This window comes from Eublepharis macularius, chromosome 2, assembly GCF_028583425.1.
Source record: "Eublepharis macularius isolate TG4126 chromosome 2, MPM_Emac_v1.0, whole genome shotgun sequence".
Lineage (NCBI taxonomy): Eukaryota > Metazoa > Chordata > Lepidosauria > Squamata > Eublepharidae > Eublepharis > Eublepharis macularius.
In genome coordinates this window covers 123,339,114-123,365,445 of record NC_072791.1, presented here as the reverse complement: position 1 = coordinate 123,365,445, position 26,332 = coordinate 123,339,114, and the positions used below count along the sequence as shown (strand labels likewise).

The 26,332-nt window shown below is 41.7% G+C and overlaps 1 protein-coding gene, 1 long non-coding RNA gene and 1 other non-coding gene across 7 annotated transcripts in view; all 3 read right to left on the bottom strand.

The window, feature by feature from the left end:
* Positions 1-10,215: 10,215 nt before the first annotated feature.
* LOC129325308 (uncharacterized) lies at positions 10,216-16,074 on the bottom strand. Of its 2 annotated transcripts, XR_008596595.1 has the most exons (6): positions 16,019-16,074; positions 14,929-15,005; positions 14,386-14,441; positions 12,128-12,301; positions 10,893-10,971; positions 10,216-10,406 (listed from the first exon to the last, which is right to left on the bottom strand). It is a non-coding gene; the product is annotated as an uncharacterized LOC129325308 (long non-coding RNA). The 2 variants fall into 2 exon arrangements; XR_008596594.1 differs by lacking the exon at positions 14,386-14,441.
* On the bottom strand, positions 12,605-12,735 carry LOC129325367 (small nucleolar RNA SNORA3/SNORA45 family). The gene has a single exon (XR_008596614.1). It is a non-coding gene; the product is annotated as a small nucleolar RNA SNORA3/SNORA45 family (small nucleolar RNA).
* A 4,888-nt stretch (positions 16,075-20,962) lies between the features above and the next one.
* Positions 20,963-26,332, bottom strand: part of DENND2B (DENN domain containing 2B) — a 233,650-nt gene continuing 228,280 nt past the window's right edge. For all 4 annotated transcript variants that reach the window (XM_054970816.1, XM_054970815.1, XM_054970817.1 and 1 more), the window contains 3 exons: positions 26,007-26,246; positions 24,009-24,095; positions 20,963-21,676 (listed from right to left, as the gene is read on the bottom strand). In XM_054970816.1, coding sequence (XP_054826791.1) covers positions 21,642-21,676; positions 24,009-24,095; positions 26,007-26,246 — 362 coding nt within the window. In that variant the 3' untranslated portion in view covers positions 20,963-21,641. The remainder of the gene's footprint in view (positions 21,677-24,008; positions 24,096-26,006; positions 26,247-26,332) is intronic.

Genomic DNA, 26,332 nt, shown 5'->3' with positions numbered 1-26,332 from the left:
CAAAGATGTCGGTAGATGACATGTACAAATGGGGTCATCTTTACCCACTGCTTTGCCAACTGTGGGTCGGTGAACCCCCCAAATGGACCCAGGGCATTTTTACACACACACCCTCCCCAGTCGCATATGCAGAAGAAAAAGGCTTCTCACATACAGAAAGAACAAAGGAATTCAGGCTTTACAGCCCTAGAGACATGGCTGCTTTCTCCCTCCCTCCCCCATGGTATCTAAAGAAGGTCCTGTTCAAGTGAGCAAAGCTGTCACGGTGGAACACAGGAGAAGAGGGGGTCCTGCAGATATGAGGGGCCAAGGCCATGTGATAGTCAAAACCTTGAACTGAGCCTGGTAACTGATGGGCAGCTAGTGGTCTGACTGCAGAATGGGAGTAATGTGCATGCTCTGCCTAGCTCCTGCTAGTAAATGAGCTGCAGTGTTCTGCAGCAGCTGGTCTCCTATATAGAGTGCATTACAGTAGTTTAGTCTTGATATTACCGTGGCATGAATCCAGGTGGCCAGGTTGGCTGTGTCAAGGTATGCTAGTCTATGTCCAGGCTAGCCTGAAGAAGAGAAGGCCTTTTTTGGGAGAAGGCCTTTTTTGCAGCTGCATTAACTTGCTTTTCTAACTATAGTGCTGGATTCAGTATAACTCCTTGTCTCTTAATTGAGAGTCTCTCTACACGAGACATCTGACACGTGAAGACGCAGGAGATGCAACGTTAGCCAGGAAGGGGGGTTTAAAAAGACAGAAACAGAGAGATGAAACTGACAGAGACTTGAGGCAAAGATGAAATTAACAAACCCTCTGAGGAGTGATCTCTGCCAGCTCTGTCTTTTTAAACCATGCTTTCCGGTTAACATTGCTTCTCCCTGCACTTGATGAAGAGACTCTGAGTCAGTTAGGGTCAACTGAACCCCATTGAAGATGGGAAGCACAATGTTTTCAAAATCTCTACCTTCCCAACCAGCATTTTACCTGGGTTGAATTTCAATTTGTTTCCTTTCAGCCATTTGACCACAGCTGTCAAGCAATGACTCTACTGCATCACCAGGGGATCCTTAAGTGTTGTGTCTGGTTAATTCCCCATTGTAAATGCTTTTGTTTGATTAATTACTCACTATGTTTGCAGGGTTATCTGGAGGCAGCAAGCCCAGGTTTCTCCCTCCCCTCCATCCCCATTCCCCTGTGTCATTTCCCTCAGTAGCCTTTTGGGTAACAATCTTTCAGAACCACATGGCAGAGGTGGCCCTGATTGGTGCTATGCTAGACTGGTTTGAATCCTTTCTGGAAGGGAGCTTACAAACAGATGCTGCTGGGAGAAGTCTGCTTGCCCTCTGGGCCACTGGTCTATGGGGTACTATTATTTATTTATTTAAAATATTTCAGTGTTGTCTGTCTACAAAATGTTGGGTCCCCAAGGCAGCCAACAGTCGAAAACATCAAAAAGAAACTTTAACATACCTTAAAACAAACTTTAAAATGCAGAAAAATGAAAATTAAAAACAGAAAAAAACACGAACTTTCTCTCCTTTCTCTCAAGATCCAGAGAAGCTATGGATGAAATTTAACTGTATATGAAGAGTCCTGTGGCACCTGTCATTGTGGCAGGTGTGTACTAAGGGGAAGTGTCCTTTCCACCTTATCTTTTGGCAAAATAGCACATTGCCTGAAAAGGGTAGCAGAAAGGGTATTCTTTGGGATTTTTGTGGTGGGTTGCACTATTAGTTCTGTTGCTCCTACGAATTTGGTTGGTGTAGACACGAAAAATCCATTCCCAAGCTGTTTTTGCACAAAACCAGTGAGTTGAATTGGTAATGGAATGTGTGTTCTGTGAAACTTTTTGTAGCTTGGTTCATCACTGCCATCTACTACAATGTACAATGTCTATTAGGTATGCCTTAGAAACGGTTCTAATAAAGTATTTTTTATTTTGTTTATAGAAAAAGACTTTAGTTTGGAAAGAGGTTAATAAAAATTAAAACATTACCCCGTTCTCATTTCTAATATATTGTTCTCCGGTGTCTTTAATTTTTCCCACTGTTTCTTTTGATACTAGCATTTCTTTAGTGCCCGTTCCGGCCAGTTTTGTGCTCTTCTGGTGGTTAATAAAAGCATGATATTTCCATCTTTTCATTTCTAAAATGCTGTTCATCAGGGCCTTTAATACTTCCCACCAGGGCTTTTTTTCTGGGGAAACAGGTGGTGGAACTCAGGGTAGCAGTTGCGAGCACCTGGGGCAACTCCCCACAGGAGATAGCTACCATGCCACTACACTGCACTGCTGTTCCTGGGGCTGTGCGATGACATCACTTCTGGGACATCACTTCTGGGAAGTGACATCATTGTGCTGCGCAGTGGCACAGAAAGGGGCATTTAAACCCCAGCTTCAACTGCTTGGTGGGGACTTCCCAGCCAGACAGCTGAGGCGGGCCAGTGGGGTTAAGGGGTGTGAATTTGCTCTGGCTTTCCCGAGAGTTTGGTCACTTTACACATAAATATTGAGTTATTTTAAAAATGTATACATTTATTTCAGTAATTTTTTTCCTTCAATAATTTGTGGGGTTTGGTGATGCCCTTAGCTCCGGTCCACTTCTTGTTTTCCAGATTTCACTGGAGGATCCTGTCTCTGTTCACCCCCACCTGGAGGCTGGCAACCTTACACAGTCTCCTGCTCTTCATATCAGCTCTGCTGTTCTCCGCTGTATGCTTGAAATGTCTCTCCAAGCGTTCCATGCAACGGTCACCTCCAGGCTAGATTACTGTAACTCACTCTACGCTGGGCTACCCCTGGCCTTATCCGGAAACTACAACTGGTCCAGAATGCGGCGGCACGGGTCCTGACTGGTATACCTTACCAGTCACACATCACACCTGTTCTGCGCCAGCTGCACTGGCTTCCGGTTGAATTCCGAATCAGGTTCAAAGTGTTGGTTCTTACCTTTAAAGCCCTGAGCGGGTTGGGACTGGCATATCTTCAGGACCCCCTCTCCCTGTACGTTCCCTGGAGATCGCTTCGATCAGCGAATAAATATTTACTTGTGGTCCCCGGCCCTAAGGAAGCCCGCCTCGCTTCAACCAGGGCCAGGGCCTTTTCAGTCCTGGCCCCAGCCTGGTGGAACGCTCTGTCAATGGAAACCCGGGCCCAGCGAGACATATTATCGTTCCGCCGGGCCTGTAAGACAGAGCTGTTCCACCAGGCGTTTGGTGATTGAAGGGGGCAGTGCCATGTCGGCCTCCCACCTTTGGGGTGGGGGAGGGTTCTCCCCACCACTGCACTTTGTTAATTTGTTTTATTGTTTGTATATTGATTTTAGTCCTTGTTTTTATCGATTTTAACTGTTCACCGCCCAGAGCCCCTGGGAATGGGCGGTATATAAATTGAAATATAAATAAATAAAATATTGGCGCTTTAGTCAAATCCCTCTTCAAATACCAACGTCTCATGCAGCTTTCCAACCAAAGTGTCGTCAATTTTTGCATTACTCATTTTGTTCACAATCATCCACTGTTCAATGTTCACACACACACCTTTCCCATCACCTTCATTTTGACCCACCGATTGAAGTGGTCAATGCTTAAATTGATCAATTGATCAATGGTTAAAGCAGTTTCCTCTGTTTGGTTGATTATATATATTAATTATATATATTAATAGGACATCTAGTTTTGATTGTTAGTTGGAACCTCCAGCCAAGTGAGCTCTATCGGCCGGAAGCCGTGTTTTAAGCCCCAGGCTACCCCCAGGCAATTGGGGGGGAGAGCTGAAAACATGGTCTGGGTGCAATTTCAGCCCCGAGCCACTGCAGAAAACCCTGCTGCCTGCTGTTCTGATCCAATTCTCCATTGCTCTCCCCTCCTGAAAATCTGGCAAACTATCCTTTCCAGAATTCACCCATAGCTCATTCCTACCTTTTTATGGAACTTGGGAACCCCATCGTTCAGACAGTTTTTGTGCAATGTCTGAGCAAGTGGAAGAGTTGTTGGCTAGTTTGGCTGGATTATAACGTCCGTGTTTAGTTCCAAACAAGGGTACACTTGATATTTGCAAACAAGCTTACACTTCATATTTGTATAAACATATAGCCTGTCTTTAAGTGGCTCCTGGCCATTCCATACCATGAATAGTTTCAACTGCCCATTTCCTCGATTAAAAGGACAAGACATTTTTCTTCAGATCTGTTGGTAACCCTACTCCAGACCACTTCGTCTTTAATGTTTCATGCTGTTTCTTGTGATACTATCATTTCTTTAGTGTCCATTTTGGCCTGTTCCATCGTGTTCTGGAAGCATTTTGGCAAGGAAAGGGTTAATAAAAGCATGCCAGTTCAGTGATTTCATTTCTCAAATGTTGGTCTGCAGTGTCTTTAATGCATCCCAGTGTTTTTTGTGGAGTTATCATTTCTATAATGCCCATTCCAGCCTGTTCCATGGTGTTCCAGGAGCATTCGGGCAGGGACTGGGTTAATAAAAGCATGGTATTTCTATGTTTTCATTTCTAAACTACTGTTCTGCAGTGTCTTTAATGCTTCTAGTGACTGTTCCAGCCCGTTCCGTGGTGTTTCAGGAACATTTTAACAGGGAAGGGGTTAATAAAAGCATGCCTGTACAATGTTTTCATTTCTAAAATATTGTTCTCTGGTGTCCTCAATGCTTCCCACTGTTTTTTATGGTACTAGTGTTTCTCTAGTGCCCGTTCCTGCCTGTTCCATGGTGTTCCAGGAGTGTTTTAGCAGGGAAAGGTTTAATAAAAGCATGATATTCCCATGTTTTCATTTCTAAAATATTATTCTCGTGTCCTTAACACATCCCACTGTTTTTTGTGGTGCCACTACTTGTTTAATGCCCGCTCAGGCCCCTTTCCAGGTTTTACCCCTTTCGGGCAGGTGGTATGTTCTTACAATCACTAAAATTCTTGATGAAAAGTTGACCATCTGCACATGTCAAGTGAGTCATCAGAACACTTGTAGCCTGGTTCTTAGAGAGAAGCAAGTTTCACTTATATCATTGAGATTTACTTCCATGCAGGAATTTTTTTCCAGGAGGTACATGCTGGTATGGAATACCTCTTTATGGAGTACCGCCCCCTCTTGGGCATTCGGGATGTGGGTTGAGAAAGGAGAACATCACGAGTAAGGGCACCACTTTTTTCAAAGAAAAAAAGCACTGCTTCTATGCAAGGAAATGTATGCATATGGGAAACAGATGCTGGTGGGGGCAATTCATTTGTCTCTTTAAGTATATAAACGGAAGCAGCAATAGGCACAGCTTTCTTCATCCTTATATGGCTGTGCCTAAGAGTATACTTCCGATCCACCCTATAACATGCTGTGAGTGCGAGGTATTTCATCACGTGCAGCTTCTCCATCTGCACCTGTCAGCATGTCATCTTTGCGTTCCCAGCCTAAAACGGATCGAGCTCTCCCGTGCATGTTCGCAAGGGGTGGATGGGTGCTCGCCCCCTCTCTTAAAATTTCAGCTCTGCATCAGGCGATTTGCAATTTCCTTTGATAGATACTGCTCTCCTCCCCCGCGGGCTTTCCGTTCCAACTTCTGACGCAAAGCTTACGGAAGCTTTCACCAAAGAGACTCCAAGGCCTAGAGCGACGCCACTCTCCCGTGGGGGCGCTCGCCCAATTTCGACGCTAACGCTCCAGCTCTGCGCCCCTCCCTCCCTCCTTCTCTCGGCGCCTCTGGCCGGGTCTTTCTGGGCGGAAGCGGCTCTTCCGCTTTGTTCTCTTTGCGCGGCCGCAGGCTGTGCGCTGGCGGCATGGCGAGTGAAAGAGTTCTTCCCCGGCCCTGGAACGAGCCCGCCTCCTTCATGCGTAGCCCGTTCGTTTTGTCCTTTCCACGTTGCCTGGGCGAGGACGGCCCTGCCGTGCTGCGTTCGGCGAAACAGAGGAAGCCAAAGTCGTCTAGGTAGCGAGCTTTTACGCGTCCGGTAGCTGTATCCTCAGCCTCAGGTTCGCCTGTCAGCCGCTAAATGGACCTCCTATATCTTTGAACTTGTTTTGCTTATAAAGTATGCCCCTACTAGCTAGTTTTCGCGTTGTCATGTTAAAATGCGTGTCTTGTTTCAGTTCTGCATTGGATTTTTGTTTGTGTTCGTATTTCTGTAACCCATGCCCTATTGTATTGTTTATAAAATGACCCAGGCTCTAATCGTATTGACTTACATCGTGAAATCCGCCCTGACTCTCAGTGAGACTCTGGTCGTATTAGAAAAAGTTAAGGGATGCTACCATGTGATGACTTGTGCTCTCTCCATCTGGCTAAACTGGGTATTTGCTACGAGAGCAAATAAAGCTCCATAAAGCAGATAAAGGCATAGATAACCTAGTTTGTTTGCATCTGTTGATGGTGGTTAGATTCATGATCAGGAAATGTGAAACAACTTGAATTGCAGGGTACACATTACAACAGTCTTCACAATAATAAAATTGTTTGAAGCATTCTGGGATAATCCACTCTTTCAGTGATTTCCCTTCACTTTTAGACTTTGTTGCAAACAAGCTTAAAATGTCAATATTAATATTGCCTCATTAAATTACACTGCATGCTGCTCAGTATTAAATGTCTACAGAAAGCTTTATTTTTGCTTCATTTATACCCTGTGCTTCTCCCTATTGGAGACCCCAAGTAATTTTTTTCATTTTGGAGTACAGACACAAGTTCAGTGTCCATTTAGTGCCACGATACTGTCACTCCCTGACAATCATCACTCTTTGCAAGTGAAGTATAGTTTTATGTGATGTGCACTGTTGCCACATCCTTTTGTTGTTTCAACTGAAATATCGTGTCACTTTGAAAGTAAAAAATAGTGTGCTGGTTTCGGATATCCCTGGGAATGAGTTGGCTTTTTCAAACATGCTAATGTTCAGATCTTTGAAATTTGAGACTTGGTGCAGTCCTTTAAAAATCCCTGTTTATGGAATGCTTTAGTGCTGGTTCATATCAAAGCAAGAGTCACATCCTGACATATTGTTTTGGTGCTCTATAGCTCTGAGAAAGACTGATCTTTATTCACTTCTTGTGGTGTTTCATGCCACAGTGAGCTACAAGATCAGTTACAATTCTTCTAATTGATTAAGTTTGATAGTTATCTCATTCAACTATTGGAGACTTATCTACTCTAATAAAACCAGGCAGTTTTTAGACGCTTGAGAAGTTAACTCATTTTTAAGAGGAATATAGAACTCCAATTTATTAAGCAGTTCTCACTGCTTGGATTTCATTTCTACAGTTTCAGTGTGCAGCCTCCCGAGATGCCAAGAAAGCTTCTTAGTTTAATAGGAATTTGAACCTTTTATCACACTGGCTTCAATCAAGCTAGTATCAAAATTTCCTTTTTATGTCAAGTGAGAACTATAATTGAATGTGCAGCTTGTTGAAAGTTTGGAAACTAGGTGTGTTTGGGAACTGAACTATGCCACAAAGTTGAATGCTGGACATGTACATACATTTAAACTAAGATTTGCTTTCTTGCGTCCTGCCTACGCAACTGTGTAACCTATCAGCTACATACAGCAGCTAACCAAGGATTCAAATGTTTTTGCTCACTTTAACTGGAGAACAGGAAGGTTTCCAAGCAACTAATGGGCACAACACAGTGCTGATGAGTTGTGTTGAATTGTGAATTACAAGCGGCACAAACCTAATTTAATGTGTATTTTGTACTATGTCTTTGGGTAATGGAAGAACAGTAGACTGAAGTTCTGAGACTTTCATTTCAAAGTTGAGTACTTTATGTTCGTGGCTTAAATAAATTGATTGCATAAAATGTTGAACAGTTGACATTCCAATAATGTGTAGGGGCATGGCTGTTTGAGAGGAGTGGCTGTTTTAGGGAGGGGGAGTCACCTGCGCACACTCATATATTGTGTTGTAGTCTCGCTTTATATTATGGTAATCCATCAACCTTTCCAGTTGCAGTTAATCAAAACTGCATAAATTAAAGCAAGATGTTCTAAAAGGTGTAAGACAACAGACAAATCACATAATTCATGAATGTTTATGCTCTACCTTCTACTGAAAAATGTTCAGTATGGGCTATGGCAGTAGCTGCAGAGATTGTTGCTTTGGGCCTTCCTTGTACATGGGCCTGTCTTTGAAAACCTGCTGGAAGAGAACACAGGACCCTCCTTGCTAACCAAAATAGGCTTCAGCCTATGCTAGTCAGTCCATGTGCAATTAAAAATGGTTTTAGTTCTTTACATGCTATGCTGGTGTTCTTGAAGGAAACACATCCTCTACGAGATTCTTTCTAAGGTTATCAGGACAGCCTGTGTTAGGAGTCTGGTGATCCTCAGAGCAAGATCATACAGCGGTAGCATATGGCTGTTGCACATTGGTTTCATTGGCTTCTCATCACTACTCTCAAAACAGTGGAAGGAGTCCCCCATCTTGTTGAAGCAGTGGGCATATCTAGATAACAGGGTGTGGATGCTATTACAAAATGGTGGGAGGTTGCAAACCAACAATCCTCTTCCCAGGGAAGTTATTTTTGAGGGAGTGTTCTCTGCAGACAAAGTTCATACCCCCAGAATTCTTCTGCAGTATCTATTTCAGTGAAGTGGACCAAAACCAGAATTGATTCCTCATGGAATAACCACAACAGCTACAAACAAATCTTTCCTGCCACCCTCCCCTTCTCTGTGTGTGTGTGTGGGGGGGGGGGGAGAGAGAGAGAAATCACTAACAAGAGGTTCCACGGGGGGTGTCATCCTGTTCTCCTTTCATGTGGTAGCCCTGTACCACTTCTGTCCACGAGACTCCTATGACAGCCAGCATCAGCTTTCTGGAGGTCTTACAGGGATGAGGAAGCAAGGCAGATGCATCGGAGGAACAGTATCAAAGAAGTCAACCCTGAAGTCTGGAGCAGACAAGGATTTTTATAGGACTGGGATTCTTAAAGAGATCTATTACAGGCAGGAAAAAAGCAAGCCAGTAGCCACTAATTCAAGTGCAAATTTATGCCATACCTGGGTATATTAACTTAGTGAGAGACCTCAGATGTGCCATTCATAACAAGGATTCTCAACCACTAGTGTCAGCTGCAGAATCATTACAGCTTATTAATCAACACGTCATTTATCAGTGATGTTAAGCAGTATGTTTTCAGCTATGTAAATGGAGTTTACTGGCTGCTAACTGATCTTTTCCTTTGAATTTTGACATTGTTGCTGTCTTAAACTTCATGGTTTTGTATATACTATGCCAATTAAATTAAAATTCTGCAACAGGAAAAGTCAGAATTCAAAATTTACATATATTATGCAAGTTAACTTATTTTAGCATAATCTATCCAAGGCACAGAAGTCTTCCTCAATACAAGACAGTATCTAGACAGGCATTGTCCACAGTCACTGAAATTTCTTTGGAAGCAGATTCTTGAAATGGAATTCTGCATCCATTTGCATTCTGCATTTTTTCCTGTAGAATTATTGCACACAGCTCTAGCCAACTGTACTTGGTGATATTTCAGGAAGATCCTCCCACTAAACAACGTAGTGCTGCCCTCCTCTATCACTTGCAACGCTGAGTTTACTAATCTAGATTTACGCATGCTGCTGCCATAAAAATAATTGCTTTGCTAATTCCCCAGGCTTCTAAGAAACTAAACACATCCATCTAAAGGGCCAGCTGATTTAAAAGTTGCCATACCATGCTTCCTCATGATCTTTAAACCTGAATAGTTTTTGTCTGAGCTGATAAAACATGCAATGAAAACAGACTGACTTGGGACTGAGAGTTCTCCAAGTACACTACAACTTTTTAACCTCCCTGCAGTAAAGCCAAAGGATTAACAAAGGATTTACTGCAACATAAGCATATCCAGCAGAACACGTTATTGTGCCTTATTTGGTTCATAAGCAATTCTACATCAAAACAGTCTAGATCCTGCACTATCTGGAAGTAGCAGCTGCATGGGCAATTCAAGGCACTCATATCCCACCTCCTGCTGCACCTCATCCCCAAATGCAGAATGCACCAGATCCTTCTAACACATTTCCATTTCAAATGCAGCACCACACCCATGTGGACTTCTTACAAATCATAATGAACACTGATATTGTCAGGATGCTGAACTGCAGCTAATGTTGTTTTTGCTCGTACATAGTCAGCTCAGTTCAAGGAACATGTCTATTAAGAGTTTCCTCTTGAGATCATGTTAGCAGTACTGGAATTGGCAGAAAGAATACATCTTTCCCATTAGTATATTAAAATATAGACACGCATCTGAAACGGTTTATTCATGCCTGAATACAGAGACAAAATCCTTTACGCCACTAGTACATAGGCTCCACCAACTTCTTTTGATTTTCTCTTCTGCTTTTCTGCTGAAGAATTTAGCTTTCACGATTACAGGCTGCTAGGGTAGCTTCCCTTTGCCCAGAACTTTGTAACAGCCCTGGAAAAGTAATTAGGCATTAATATAAACAAGCATATAAGCAGTTCACAGTAATTTTAATAACATTAACTGGCTTGTATCCTTCCAAGTGCCAGTGGAAGGTGTGAAGATTCCCCCTTCACCCCTCCTTTCAACCTTCAGAAAGATTGTTTTTCGGTTTGTGAGACTTGCATGGACATATATCCAGAGATAAAAGAAAACTGTCCCCTTTTCTTCAACTGAGAGCCAGTTTGGTGTAGTGGTTAAGAGCGTGGGACTGTAATCAGGAGAACCAGGTTTGATTCCCCACTCCTCCACTTGAAGCCAGCTGGGTGACCTTGAGTCAGTCACAGTTTCTAGGAGCTCTCTGAGCCCTGCCCACCTCACAGGGTATTTTGTTGGGATAATAATAACATACTTTGTAAACTGCTCTGAGTGGGCATTAAGTTGTCCTGAAGGGCGGTATATAAATGGAATGTTGTTATTAGCAAACTTTCATACCCTTACCTCTTCTTATTGCAGCCCCCTCCACCACCTGTATGCACATTTGTCCACATAAGTCCAAGATCCCCAGGAATAATCATGCCTGGAATTGAAGGGAGGGAAGAAAACAAGAAAAATATGTGCATGTTCCACAGATGCTTCCTAAGACACATGGCATGGATAATACATCTGAAAATACTGTATCAGACAGCTACATCCTCTTTAACTTTGGGGAGGTCATTTTGCCAAACCAGGAACAATTACAGAAAGACACTAACACAAACATGTATAAACTACAGTAGAAAACCAGGAAAGTGCTATTTACCATGCTTGTCCAAGTATTTGTTTCAATATTCTTCACTCATAAAATGCTTAGGCACACTCTACAGGACATGTTGTACAAAGCCTCTTGCTAGTTATTCAGCATACAGTCATCATGATGCCAACGTTGAGGGATCCGCAATATCACAATAGTGCTCTTAGGCTACTGAGCAGTGCAGTGCTGGGAGAACTGCCTAAGCATGTATCATTCATCTAACTACCCCAGTTAGATGAATTTTCTATATATTATTAGAAATAGCAAGATCAAACATTTTACTTCTTATTTTTTATTTTCTGAAATGTTGCTAAATTGTTTTCCATGCAACAATCTTCTAACCAACCAAATACTTACTGCTTTAAAACAGCAGCACTTTTTCTAACTCTCAAATACGAGCAAAAAAGATGCAGTTCAGAAACACAGATTGGGAACTGACTGAAAATTAAGATGACTTGTTGCTGCTTCCCCACTTAAGCAAGAGGGTATAAAGTTAGATCTCGTCAGAAAGATTCACATGTGCAAAGGATGGGTGATTTCATTGCTGATACCTCCCCCTACAGCAGCCCTTCAAGTCCTTCCTCAAACTGCTACTGAGAATTCCCTATCTTTCAGGAATAGCATTCTGGCGGGAGGCAATTCAGGCTGCAACAGGAGAGGGAGGCAGGGAAGTCATGCTTCCATGTACAGAATCCGACCCATAGAGTCTAGGTGAAGGGGGAAAAAAAAAAGAGTTTTCCAGTTTCTGTCTTGAGTCCAAGAAAAGAAGGCTGGATATAAATATAAGTTATAAATAAAAATTGCCTTGAGGACATTTTAACACTTGTCCTAAACTTACTTTTACTTCACATTCCTAATTTGTGCAATACATTATTATAGGCCTTACAGTATTAGACAGTAAGTATAAAGAAGCTATGCACATTGATTAGGAAATGCCACTTACTGAGCGCACAACATCTATAACAGGAGATAATCCAGACTGATTTGGGAGTAGTTAAGCCTCGTCGGTTCACTAACAAGCATCCTGAGTTTATTCAGATTGACTGTAGGGTAGAAGTGCTGGTTTTTCTTCAAGTGGTAATGTCTCATACCAACTTTTCCAAAATAACCAGGATGGCTAGAAGGAAATCAAATAGAAAAATAAAGCCACTATATGATTCAGTATGTAATATAAGTGCAGAATTATCTATCTGGGAGCACATACAAAGAGGGCATAACACTAATTTTAGAACCACCTGAACAAGAACTTTTTCTTCTTAATTTACTGTCTTACACATCCACTTTTTACTTCTTCCCATGGGCAACAAAGCCACTCTTTGGAAAACTGAGTGCTGACAGTTTATTAATTATTGTTACCCAGACATGCAAAATTTTTATCATCCTCCTTCTGGTAACCCACACTTGTGAGTTTTTTAATGCCTTTTGTCACTAACCAGGTGGCTAACTGTACTATAGAAAGGACAGTCAGTGAATAATGGCCAGCTCTTACTCTCCGAGTACTATAGCACACCACGATAACTGACAACATCTAGATGTGACTCTAGTCTCGGTTTTTTTGATATACATAGCTTTTTATGCAGCAAACCTACGTTCATTTCCTATAAAATATGTCCCACCAAACTTAGTAAGAATTACTTCTGAGTAAATACATTTAGGATCATGCTGTAAATCCACCAAAGATTGTGTACAGAACAACACAGCAGACTAAAACCTGAGTCAGAAAGTAAAACATACTTTGCAGTAAGTTATAATTGGATAGACATTTTGTAGTAACTAGCATGGCTCTGCTATAAATACTAAAATTCACCACAAACTATAGAATAATCCATAAACTGACTGCTAATATATTCAATTGGTGACTAAATTAACTCATTATTGTAATAAAATAACAATATTAAGGCATACTTAATATGCCTTACTTAATACTTATTTTACTTCACACATTCAATCACAGCCTAAACCTTTCTTGTAATTAATATAGATGCAAGTATGTATTTCCTCATTGATTTGGGATTTCAGTAGCAGCTCTGATGAATTAATCATGTGCAAAGAAAGTTCAAGCTTTGCACCATTACTCTGCAACTCTCAGTTTCTGCACAAGAACTGTGCTTATTACACAAAAATGACTTGATCAACATACAACTCTACTCTCATTTCAAAACTTTTTGTGTATGCCTAGCCAAAGGAAATTTTATACATATTTTTTCTATCTGTATTTTCCTCAATTTGCTGACCAGTTTTTATTTCCATTTTTAGAGAGAACATCACATAGTAACTCAATATTAGAGACACAAATGGTAAAGTAGTTGTTCTGTCAAGACAGTATAATTATGCTGTGTATAGATTTTGCATAGCTTCTCATTTAATGCTGCAGTCACTATTTTCTCTACATATGTTACAATAGTTGACAGATATGTTTTTCCTATGCCTGTGCGTATAATGGAGTCACCTTAGTAAGCCTTATAGAGAATAATCGGTATGGGCAGCTAAGAAAAAAAGGGGACACAGCTTACTATTTGTAAAAATTAATTCTGTGGTGGTGCATACCCCCAGTATTACCATGGCCTCCAGAATGTTTCCTGTGTTTGCCCCAAATAGACATCAGTTGAAGAGTATAAACTGTATAATTCATTTGAAAAAACTGCTTAGGATAAAGATATTTTTTACTTATTTGTATGCCTCTTCCCAGCCAACTATGGCCCTCTAGTCAGCCATTATTAAAATCACTATATAGCTGATAATATTCATAATATTAATATGGAATTTACTGGTGCTACCAACAAGATCACCTTCTAAGCTGCTTTAGATTACTGATAACCAAAGCAAAATAATTCCAGCCATTATGAAACAGCGCAAACCAATGGCTAAGGTAAACAATATCCTGGCTCTCTGAACGGTGGGGAGGGAAGAATGCACCTTACTCTCCCTCCCGCCTGGCATACTGGCCTCATTCCTGCAAATATCTATGCACTGCCCTAACATGCAGGTATGTGCCATATACACAACTGAGATCCTACATTCAATCTAGGATTCAGTCTGCTCACACCAGACTGGACAAATGCCAATGCATGGAAACCCACTGATGAAGGAAGGCCAATACACCAACCTGGTAAGATGCACACACCCAATCTCACTCCTTCCCACCATGCCAGAATATTGTTTTAGCCAGCCCCAAATCAGGAAATAATCTAGTGCACTTACCAATACAACCATGGCCATGGCTGACATGACCCTTCAGTTTTCCAGTCTTCCTCAGTCTAGGAGGTTTTTTTAAAAAAGTTAAAAATTACCCCAATCCAAACCAACAAGGCCTCTGTCACAGAATATTATCATCCCCTCATAAACTCATACTGTTTCAAAAGCAAAAAATGTAAAAAAAAAAAACCCAACCCTATGACATCTTCCTAATTTGATTTGCAGGTCATTTAAAGCCAGATAATTAATATATATTCTCATCTTTAACTTTTATGAGCACACATGAGCGTTTAAATATTTTTTATGCTCCAGTGGTTTCATTGGTCATATATGGTTTTCTTTGTGTGTGCTTTAATGCAAGAGTGAGAAAATAAATGATGGTTAACTAGACATATAGTACAAGAATAAACAACCTATCTGCTCAATTGCCAAACCCCCACAAAATCTACCTCTGAAGATGTCAGTGTGTGAATTAAAGGGAGGAAAAGAGGAGGGTTGTACTTGACTTCTCAACAAAGTGATTCAGTATTCATGCCAAGGGTTGCTTACCCCCTGACTTTGTGCCTCTCAGCTGCTGGAACACTTGCAAAGAATGATGGCCCTGGATCTGGCTCAGCAGCCACTTCCTGTGTAAAGCAAACAGAATTAACACAGGTTAGTTGATGCTTTCATTATTAAGATATTCTCAGTACACACGTTGCTTTGTACACTTAAAGCACATTAATGGACCTTGGAGTTAGAAGAAAAAAGCAAGAATGAACAGCCCACTTCCCTATTGTACTCTCAGAGTGAGCCTATCTCAAGAATCCATTTTTATCCTGTGTTGCAGTGGGGCAGACGAAGCTCCCAGTCTTTTTATTTTCACAACTACCTTGAGTAATGTCGGCTGTGTATCTGACTGAACCAAAATTACCTAGTTCGCTCGATAGATGAATGAGGATTTGAACCCAAGGAATGAGGACTGAAACCCATTCTAGTCCAATGCTGTAACCACTACACAAACTAGCCCTCCTGAAGGGTTTTTGTACACAAGGCTGACGCTCACAAACTACCTGAAGTTCCTCTGCAAATAAGAGAGATTTTTCTGTTCTGTGATCGTCTCAGCCTCTAAGGTATTTTGCATAAATTTCATACAAACAATGATTTCCAGAGTGAAAGTCCAAAAGTAAGTTGTAAGCTGGAGAAACGTTTCTGCAGAACATATTAAGAGATATCTCCTTTCCTCGAACGGCGAACGTGCAAACAGGCTCCACACCGACACACGCGTCCCTCTCGAGCAAGCCAGGCCAGCGGAGTCAACTAAGCCCGGGGAGAGCCCCCCACGTTCAAACTGCGACCACACCATTACACTCCCGCGATTACTCTGCACCAGTGAGTATCTCGCCCCGAACAGCAGGCTAGATTGAGAAGAGGACGGGAGGAACGAGGCCCTGAATTCAGTGGCTGCCGGCCGGAAGGCACCGAATAAAAAACAGGGTAGCCAAGCGCACAGGCGGCTTTTCCCGCAGAGGCTGCGCTCATAAGGCACACACACACCCCTCCATCCGCAGCCCTCAAAACCGCCTCCCAGACGGAAAGGGGGGAGCCCCGTCCGCCCCCCTCCCTGGACCCCAACAGGTCACGCAGCATCACCACCTACCATCTTGGCGGGCTGGCGCGCGAGAGAGAAAGAACCGCTACTCTCGCGAGCCTTCATGCGACGCGAAGAAGTAGCTTGTTCCTCTCGCGAAATCTCAACCGCAAGGGCCGCGGGGGCGGGGAAAGGGAAAGCGAAGAGACTCTTTTGAGAAGGCGTCCCCGCGCCCTCGAAGCCGAGTTCCGGTTCTAGCTGCGGCGTGAGAGTAGAGGAAGCCCCGGGCGTCGATCGAGTTACGAGTCTCCTCCTCGTTGCTTTGCGATATTCAGCTCCCCCCCCCCCCGGTTCTAGTTACGTTCATTACTGGAACATGTTTTCTTATTTGCTGTACCTTCAAAATAATCGAGATAATCCAAACGATGGCATTCCCCATTACTATGTATGGATGTTAAAGTTGGGCAGAGAAGAAAGAAAGATGACAGGAAGGAACTTGTCAATCAATCAAGTTTATTACGATGCAAGATCAGCTCCGGAAAGTCAGCAATAATGGAAATAATAAAAAATAAATGAAGTAAAAATAAATAAAATAGGGAGGGCACAAGCAGCATGACAAGATCAGAGCAGTGAATGCAGATTGTGAGGAGGGCGGAGAGAGTACCTTTCTCTGACTAAGAAATTAAGTTATTGAGGCTCTGTCAGCTGCTTGTGAATCCCACACGCCTGAAGGCAAATTTTAGCAACTTCGTTGGTTATCTCCTGGGAAGAGTGCAAGTAGGGAGGCATAAAGTTGTTCAAGTCTTCCTAGTAAAGTTGAGAAGATTAGAGAATATTGAGATCGGATGTCAGTAATCCCCATTACTACATATGCATGTGAGAATTGGGCAGTGAAGAAAGATGTCAGGAAGAAAGTTGATTCATTTGAAATGCAGTGCTGAAGGAGAGTTTTGCAGATACCATGGACAACCAAAAAGACTTAAGTGGGTTCTAGGTCAAATCAAGACTGAATTCCCCGTAGAAGCTAAAGTGTCAAAACCGAGGCTGTCATACTTTGGTCACATCATGAGAAGTTAAGACTGGAAAAAGCAATAATGCTAGGAAAAATGGAAGACAGTAGGAAAAGAGGAAGACCTAAAATGAGATGGCTTCCATAAGAGAATCAAGCCACATCCTCGTTTGCAACATCTGAGCAAGTCTGTTAATGGTAGTGTTGCAAAAATTGCAAGGTTCATGACCTGGTGCTTTGTCCAATGATTACACCAAGACTTGGAGAACTTTGAAGAGGAAAATATTTTATTCCAGGAATAAAGGGGTACAGTTTCAAGCCAATACAAACACTCTGATCCCACCCTAAAATGGCAGGGAGGATCTTTTTATACCTCTTGCTCCGATTTGAGACAAAGCCCACCTTCTTGCTAAGACGAGAGGCCTATCTTTTCTCAGCTCTAAGTGAAACTTTCTCATGTTATCTGGCTGGTTTCAACCAGTAGTTGTTTACTGCTTCTGCTCTTGCTGGCCAAACATTTCTCTATAGTTATACTCAAGGCCAGGCAAAAGCAGTTTTGTATTTCAAGCTAGCAAGAAAAAATGGCTGTGCTTTTGTTCACAATTGGATATTTTGGAGGGCTTTCATCCATAGGGTCTCCATAGGTTGGTGACTTGACGGCACATAACACACAATACATCACCTTCAGCACATTCTCTCTATAGTGGGGCAGAACTGCTACTGTGGGGCAGTGGGGCAGAACTGCTGCAGAGCTGTCATGCCTTTACAAGTTCCCCCTCTACCATTTTCACACGTGTGTGTTTGTGTCTCTGTGTGTATGTGTAGAGATCGTTTCAAAGTCCTGAAATAATAGTACAGCAGAACTTGGGTCCAGTGGCATCTTAGAGACCAACAAGATTCTCAGAGCGTAAGCTTTCGAGAGTCAGAGCTCCCTTCTTCAGTGTCTGAACCTCATACAAAATCTTGTTGGTCTCTAAGATGCCACTGGATTCCAATCCTGCTGTTCAACTGCAGACCAACATGGCTATCTATCTGAAACTGAAATAATATTCTCAACTCTTGTTTTTATATACATTCCTATGGCACTTCTACCATGTACGATGAGAACCATAAAGACTGTACATTTAAATCTGGTGATATTCCTGTCTTGCATCCATCTGCTTGCAAGCATTATACTCTGACCTACCTCTAAAGCAGAGGGAAAGCAAACATGCCTGCATCCCATAATTCATGTCTACGTATTCTAGGTTTCTGATTCTCTGTGTTGGGATATCATAGGTTGTTGGGAAATTGGGCAAGATCTTACTTGGCGCTGGGCAATTTTATTATAGGGAGGAAAAGGAACTTCCTTTTAAAAGGGAAAAATCATGGCTCATTAAAAGATGGTATCTCAGCTCTGCCAGCTGCGTTTCTCCAAAACATATTGTCATAGTGCTTCTTTCTCATGCCATACCTGGCCACTGTCTTACATCAGTCTCAAAGATGCTAGGAGGCTGAGATGAGCTTAGCTGTTGGCTTGTGGTGTGAGCTACACTTGCCAGTTTTGAGCCTACCTGCTTCCTTCATTTAGTATATAAAAGCAGCATTGTTGACCTTAAACACAGACCTTAACATAAACAGAAATGTGTTACATTTTGATTAAAAGCTCTAACATTATTTTATGCAGCTCAGGATTCATTCAACCACCTTTCTATACAGCAAAGGCTAGTCAGATGCCCTTGACCTGGGAAGTGTACAAGCAGAATATATGTTGGCCAGCTGGGGTTACCAACATCTAGGTGGGGCCTGGAGTTCTCCTTGAATTACAACTGATCTCCAGTCTACCTAGATGAGTTCCCCTGGATTAAATAGAAACTTTGGAGGGTGGGCTCTGTTGTATCACATCCCTGCTCTGTTCCCTCCTCAAATTCTACCCTCAGGCACTACCCCCAAATCTCCAGGAATCTCCCATCCTGGAGCTGGCAACCATACAGTCAATTTATCATTGGTGTTATGCTGCCTGTGAAAATGTAGGTTCCATTTTTACCTATGCAGCTCAGAGATATCTGTGAAGATGTCAAATACTTTTCAAAATCCATCTAAACTAGTGGCCATCATTGATATACTTTGTGCACTTTGAAAAATTTCTTTGTGCCTGACTTGAACCTACTGCCAAACAGTTCCATTAGATGTCTTAGTATTCTAACATTTTGAGGAGAGAAGCAGAACATAAAAATGTGGAGAATCCTGTGTGAGAGAGGGCAATTAAAGCTACAGTATAATGTGTTCTGGCTTCATAGTAATTCCCATTACACCATGGAATTTACTATTGAGTAATCATGCTTAAGGCCATGGTTGTTAGGCTGTTGTCTACACACCAGAAATGCTTTCTTTCTGTATTATTTTGACAAGTCGCTATGCAACCTCTGGTTACACTTATGCCGTAGAACAGAAACTCAATTCCACCTCCCGAAACAGCAACAAAGGCTGATTCTGTGGATTTGCATAGGCTGTTGCAGACCCTTGTTGGCTAAGTCTCGAAAGAACATTTGATCCAAGAAAAACACTTCCCACTCACAATCAACCCTAAGTAGTTCTGCAACCACTTTAGTTTTTTCCCTTTAAAAATAAAATAATGGTGATTTATCTGCGTGAGGGTCAGTCTGCATAGCTACCTCAAAACAATGCCCTGCCAGTTTATGGCATTTATATGCAGATGCTGAACGGTTGTCATGAACAAGTTTTGATGCAAATATGCATATTTTGAGATCTTTGTATTGATTGCTTGTCCACTGAGTTCAATTCAAGATGCTGGATCTTACCTTTAAAGTTCTTCATGGCCTGTGACCTATGAAAGATAAACTCAATATAAACTAGGACAGCTGCTTTGTTCCTCCATTTGGTTTCTGCTGCTCCGCACTTCGAATCCTGAAATCTGCTACTTCTTGTTCTCAAATTTTTTCATGTGCGCTGCTTACAGCCTTTCTAAATCTGCCCAGGGTGGTTCAGATCTTGATTTTGAGAAAATTACATAAAGCAGAACTGTTTTTGGTGAAAAAGTTTTGTGTGGTATTGAATCTATTGGAAGTGATGCGAGGCGATCTGTTTTTTGAGACGATTATTAGTTTAAGTTTTGTTGTCCACTTTGAACCCTATCTTGAAGAAAAGCACACTAAAATGTCTTTTAGATTTTAGTGTTTTAGGGTTGGGTGTTTTTTTTTTGAGTTTTAGGTTGTCTACACATTTCGAGATGTAGAGCAAGAGCATCCAATATACATACCACAGTCCAAATATGGCCAACCTGACCCCAGGGTGGAGAGTACCTGAAATTTTCTAACAAACGTTTTTTGATCTGCTGAAGTTTAATTCCATTACAATTACATCATGAAACACACAAGCATCTGCCCTGTCAATATAGTTCTATTTCAAGAGGACTTGACTGAGCTTAAAGCCAACTATGCCTTCCAAGAAGACACAGAATCCCTGGAATTTTGGAGATGCGTATATGAATCCCAGAACTGTCTTGAAATTTCTGGCCACATGGTAAAACTCGGCTCTGCTGGCTCTGTGACAGTATATTGTCTTTTATGAAACTGCTGAAAGCGAAGTGGAGAGCCACCAGAGATGTAAACTTGGAGCCAGAAGGCTCTGAGTGAATATACCTCAATTCTCACAAGTACTTCAGTCTGTTAAACGCCAGTATTTTCATTGACTTGATCAAAATTGATCAATGACTAGGTTTGTTATTTTGCCCCTTTGTATGAATAAAGGTGATTAAACTGGGGGGGGGGGCGGGTGTTGCATTATTATTTTAAAATCCATATTTTTGAACAGCTAACAGGTTTTACTTCACTGTTAGCAATTTTAAAAATCATACAGCCAGCACACATGGATTTCTGATCATGTTGCCCATTATAGAAAAAATCTGGCTGCACTTGATATAGAGGTTAAGTTGATTACTTAGCTAGGAATTAGATTGAACACAATAAGAAGCAGAAATAAAAGGATTCTAATGAATACAGACATCTGACATTAAGTATTTACACAATTTATTACAAATCATACATACATTAGGAAAGGATGGGCTGTACCTAAACATTGGTAACCTATGTGTCAAAAGGCCAGATAATTCTCCACGTTTAGTAATCATAGCGCAGAATGCCTTATAATTTACTGAGCATCATGAAAACAAAGCAGATATTCTGTGATTGTGAATCAAGTACCTTATTATGGAGTAACTTGCTATTTTTTTCCCTGTGACGAATTAGAAGGGGAAAGATAGAGAAAAATATAAACTCTGTCATATAAAATCAGACTTCTGTCATGAATCCCCACCCCCTAATCCCCAGTTCATTCACTTCCGTAATACATCATATAGCTCACAAACATCTGTAGAAGTCAGTGGTTCTGCTGAGACAGTCAACTGCACATAATTAGCTATTCAGTTCATACTAAGCACACCTTAGTTCATACTAAAGGAAGAAACACCTGTTATCTTCAGGAATATACAAATATTACCACAGTTGTCTGTGCTCATGACAAAAAAAGGACACTTACAGCACATTATTTACAAATAGCTATCCAAATACTTTTTGTTTTTGCTGGCACAGAATTAAACAGCATTTGCAAACAGAATTGCTACAGGCGGTGTTCTGTGACCAGTGTCATAAATAGTCTTTGGATCCACATCTCAGTAGATAGGAATTAATTCTTCTTGTGAAGAAACTTCATTTTATTTCCTATGAAACAAAAAAGAGGTCCCTCAATTATGTGAACACACATTAAAAACCCTAGGAATTCAATACAATGCAGACCGCTGTATCGCCGTGCTTGGGATTGGATTCTATCATTCTCATCTGCTAATAGTGGAATCTTCATCTGGAAGAGCATTCTTTTTCTGCTGGATGAATGGTGCAGTCCTCTGCAACATTACTCCAGTCTAAGCCAACTGAAATCAATGGGCTTAGACTGAAGTAACTCTGGATAAGATTGCATGGAAAGTCACCTTGAATTTTTTTTGTCTGTGTCCTGTAATATTTTATTTTCACTTTGCTTCAGTTGAGCTACTTGTAATATATAAAAGTTAAATATCTATTATGGGTGTGCACTGAAAAAAATTCTGTTTCAGTTTTGGATTTGGAGGTTTCATACCAACTATGCACTAGTACTGTTTTTATCTGGCTGGGGCATTCCTGGCTTGGATCTAATCCATTTGGGGTTTTTTTGTTATTATGAGTTTCAGCCCTGCTCTTTGCAATGTGGGCTTCCAGGCTTTTGGGGACAGCTGTTTTTGCACTGAACGGCACCAAGATCACACAGAAAACAGTCCTCCCTTTAAACCATCGACTCGCTGAATTTTCCCTCAGTTACACATGCACACACCCAATAGCAGACCCTGACTGGCTAAAGGAAAGCAGCAGGGAGAGGGCAGAGGTGGCAATATTATAATCCTTTCTGTTCACTTTTTTTTCCTTTTTCTATAGTGCCAGTAAATTATTACCTTTGGTGCAATTTCTCCTTATGCTTACTCCCAGAGAAGTGTCTTTCAAATTGCAGCATATGACTGAAGTCTTCCGGGGCTTTTATCAAGTTTAACTGATTCAACAGACCACCTTTCCCCCCACCCCCCACTTTTCCTCGCAGTGTTCCCAAGTGCCCAGATGGGGAGTGGGGAGAGCCAGACCAGTATCTGGGTACCCACCCCAGCAGGTCTATTCAGATATAAACTCCATGTTATTCAACACTGCTTACTCCCAGGGAAGTGTCTTTTTAATTGCAGCCCATGCTTGAAGTCTTCCCCAGCTTTTATCAAGTTTGATTGACACAACAGACCCCCCCACCCCCACCCGCAGCACTTTTCCTCACTTTTCCTGATGGGGGGGGTGGGGAGACACAGGCCAGTGGCTGGGTAGTGCAAAACAAACCAAGATGCACCCCAGCAGATCTACTCAGATGTAAGTCCCATGTTAGTCAATAGTGCGCTTATTCCCAGGGAATTGCCTTTTGAATTGCAGCTTATGATTGAAGTCTCCCTTCCAAACTTCTCCAGATATGCAATGGATATTAGGAGTGTGCATAACAGAAAAAAATGAACTGAAATTACACACAGAAATTGCCAGTTCAGTTCATTAAAGTAACTTCTGGAACGCTGAACCCAAACCAGGAAACTAAATTGAAATGAATCCCTCCTGCCAAAAAGTGTGTTTTGTTTTGGTTCATAGGTTGCAACGTCAGGCAAGCACTAGGCTCACCTCACATGGCAGCATCTTTTTTCCCCTGCCAATCAGGTCCTCTCAAAGGGAGACCCCTCTTGTCCCAGGAGGGAATATTTTCAAAATGCATAGTTAATCTAAGAACTCAATGCTACAAGACACATTGGATGGAAAATATTTGTTCTACATTTTTTCAGTTCTCTGTTTTTATGATGTGGCTGTATGCACAAATACTTTTTGCACACAACTGATCACAAAATATAATGTGCAAGCTAAAAACTGCTGTATTAGTTGATACCCTCCAAGAGAGATCCAACAATGGATTTGTTGATTCTCTATCCATTACAATGGATGCAACGTATCAAGTTTTAGGGGGAAAGTTTCTCAGTTACACAATACTAGTAATAGAATTAGCATTGTTGTGCATAAATAATGAGGAAATTATGTCACTCACATAAAAAGAAGAAAGATTATAAGTCTGAAGAGTGAATTAACTAGTAACTTAAAGCACCAGTGTCTGAAATTCTAACAGTGCATTCTGAAACCAGGAGAATCACAGGAAGAATAAAGTTTACCACATCTGAAAGTCATGGCTTAGGAGATATTATTAAGAAACTGTCTAGGGAAAAGCTATCATACATTTATTGGTTTGATCGATGGAAACCCCCCAAAAGATGTTTCAGTTCTTAAGATTTTTACATTTATTTGTTAATAAGTCCATTTTTCTGTATAGGAAATGCTACAATGAAGAAGGCTTGAGGAATGGAATGTGCTTCATAAGAGACCTTCAGCAGTTTTCCAACATGCACATAAGTTTAGACTTGAAGCATAAACATTTCCAGACCAAATTTTTCCTTACCAAGACCTCGTAGAAACTTATTTACTCCACTTTGTTCAGTGTCTGGAAGTTCTTCCAAATACTGTTCAACCCTCTGTTCAAAGAGACCTGTGAGAAGTGGATGAAAAAGAAATTATTGGTCTTTTTCCAAGAAAAAGGAGGATTGCGTTCTAGTTGCTTGTATTGTTGTCACAACCAGAGAGCCAATTTTCAAGCACTTTTGCTCAACATTGCTTTCAACAACCTTTACAAAATCCTAGCCTTTGAAAGTTCCATTCCTTCAGGCATCCTAGTCACTAGCTTTCCCACCCTACTGCAGCAATGTACATTAAAACAATATCAAAGATATTGAAGTTCTGAAGAAAGGAGCTCTGAGTCACAAAAGCTTATACCCTGAAAATCTTGTTGGTCTCTAAGGTACCACTGGGCTCAAATCAAAGGATAATGGTTTCTTGTGGACTCGGCAAAAAAATTCAACATGGAAGCAGTTGCTAAAGTAATTGGGTTAACTGCAAAATATTCATTAAATGACAAGCAGTGTCGTGTAGTAGGAGTGTGCGATTTGGGTTTTGGATTCGGGTAAAGTACTCGAATCGGACTCAATTCCCAATGATTAGGGATTTCCGAATCAGACCCAGCATGCTGCTTTACAGGAGATCTCCACCAAGCAGCTGATCCAGCTGGTGGGGGTTTAAATGCTCCTTTTCCATATTGCTGGGAAGCAGCACGGAAAGGGGCATTTAAACCCACGGAGATCCCTGCCAAGCAACTGATCCAGCTGGTGGGGGTTTAAATGCACCTTTTCCATGCCGCTGCAAAGCAGCATGGAAGAGGGCATTTAAATCTGCAGATCAGCTGTTTGATGGGGAAATCCTCCCCAAGCAACTGATTCAGCCAGCGGAGTTTTAAATGCCTCTTTTCTGTGCCGCTGTGAAGCAGCACAGAAGGGGGCATTTAAACCTGCAGATCAGCTGTTTGGTGGGGAGATCCCCACCAAGAAGCTGATTCGGGCCTTCCCTGCCTGCCGCTGCAGCTGCAGAGGAAGCGGCACTGGCCCCGGAGGAGTCGGCTCCGGACTTCCCCACCACCCAGCTGGCTGCTAAGGCAGCGTAGGAGGTGGCATAGGCCCTGCAGGAGCCGGCTCCAGCCTTCCCCGCTACCCAGCTTTTGGTGCGAAGTTGTCCTGAGAACATCTCACATATTTGTACTATCAAGTCAAGACACTGAGAAAGCAAGAGATCAAAGTTGAGACATAGCAGTGCATGGGAGTGAGCAGAATACAAGGTCAGCAGCACTGAAAGTGTCTACAGTCCGTTAGATAAGACACCAGGAGCTTCAATAAGCCTGTGAAAGGAAACAGTTATGGCATTGGTAATGTGACATCAAGTTATAGCGTGAAACATTGGTTCAGAACAACAGGTCTGCATTAAGTATGGCATGGATGAGGCACAGACATGACACTAGTAGTTAGTTTTGGACTGGGATCTGGAAGTCCTAAGTTAATATCCCCACTCTGCTACAGAAGCTTGCTGGTGGTGACTATGAACCAAATAAACAGAAGTCTAGTAACACCTTAAAGACTAACAACGTTTATTTCAACATGAGTTCCTGAAAGTCACAGCCCACTTTGTCAGATAGACATGTAAATCTTATGGTGGAGGAAAGGAGTCAAGACTTGGCGTGAATTATACCATGTGACCTTGGGCCAGTCACATACTTTTACCCTAACCTAACTCACAGGGTTGTTAGGAGGATAAAATGGAGGACAGGAGAATGATGTAAACTGCTTTGAGTCCCCACTTGTGGAGAAAGTCAGGGTATAAATGAAGTAAATAAATAAATGTAATGCCTGAAAATTATGCAGTCGTTTGAAATCACAGTCTACAAGGAAATCGGGCTTCTTCTGAGCAGGCTTGACAGAAATGTATGGGAAGTAATGCTTCCCTCCATGGCTAAATATGTACTCATATGTATTAAGTCATGAAAATGCTATTCTACAATGGCAAGAAGAGACCTTACCTTTTGCCCTGCATTTTCGCAGTTCTCTGTCTTGGATAAACCCAGCAAACATCTGAGATTCCATGAAGACTTCTAGAAAACGACGGATACTCTTTGAAGCAACAGATTTACGGAAAGTCTCCCTTTGGAAGACTCGCTCAGCTTTTTCATTTTGAGTTAGGAAAAGGGAATAGTGTCCAACTGTCTCCAAAAAGAAACGAATAAAAACTTCTGATACTAATCCATTCAGGGTGTTGCACTCTACAAGAAAGCAAAAACAATATATAGATATAGCCATATACTAGAATCCGCATAATTAGTGAATTCAAGGAACTGCTGTGTATAAG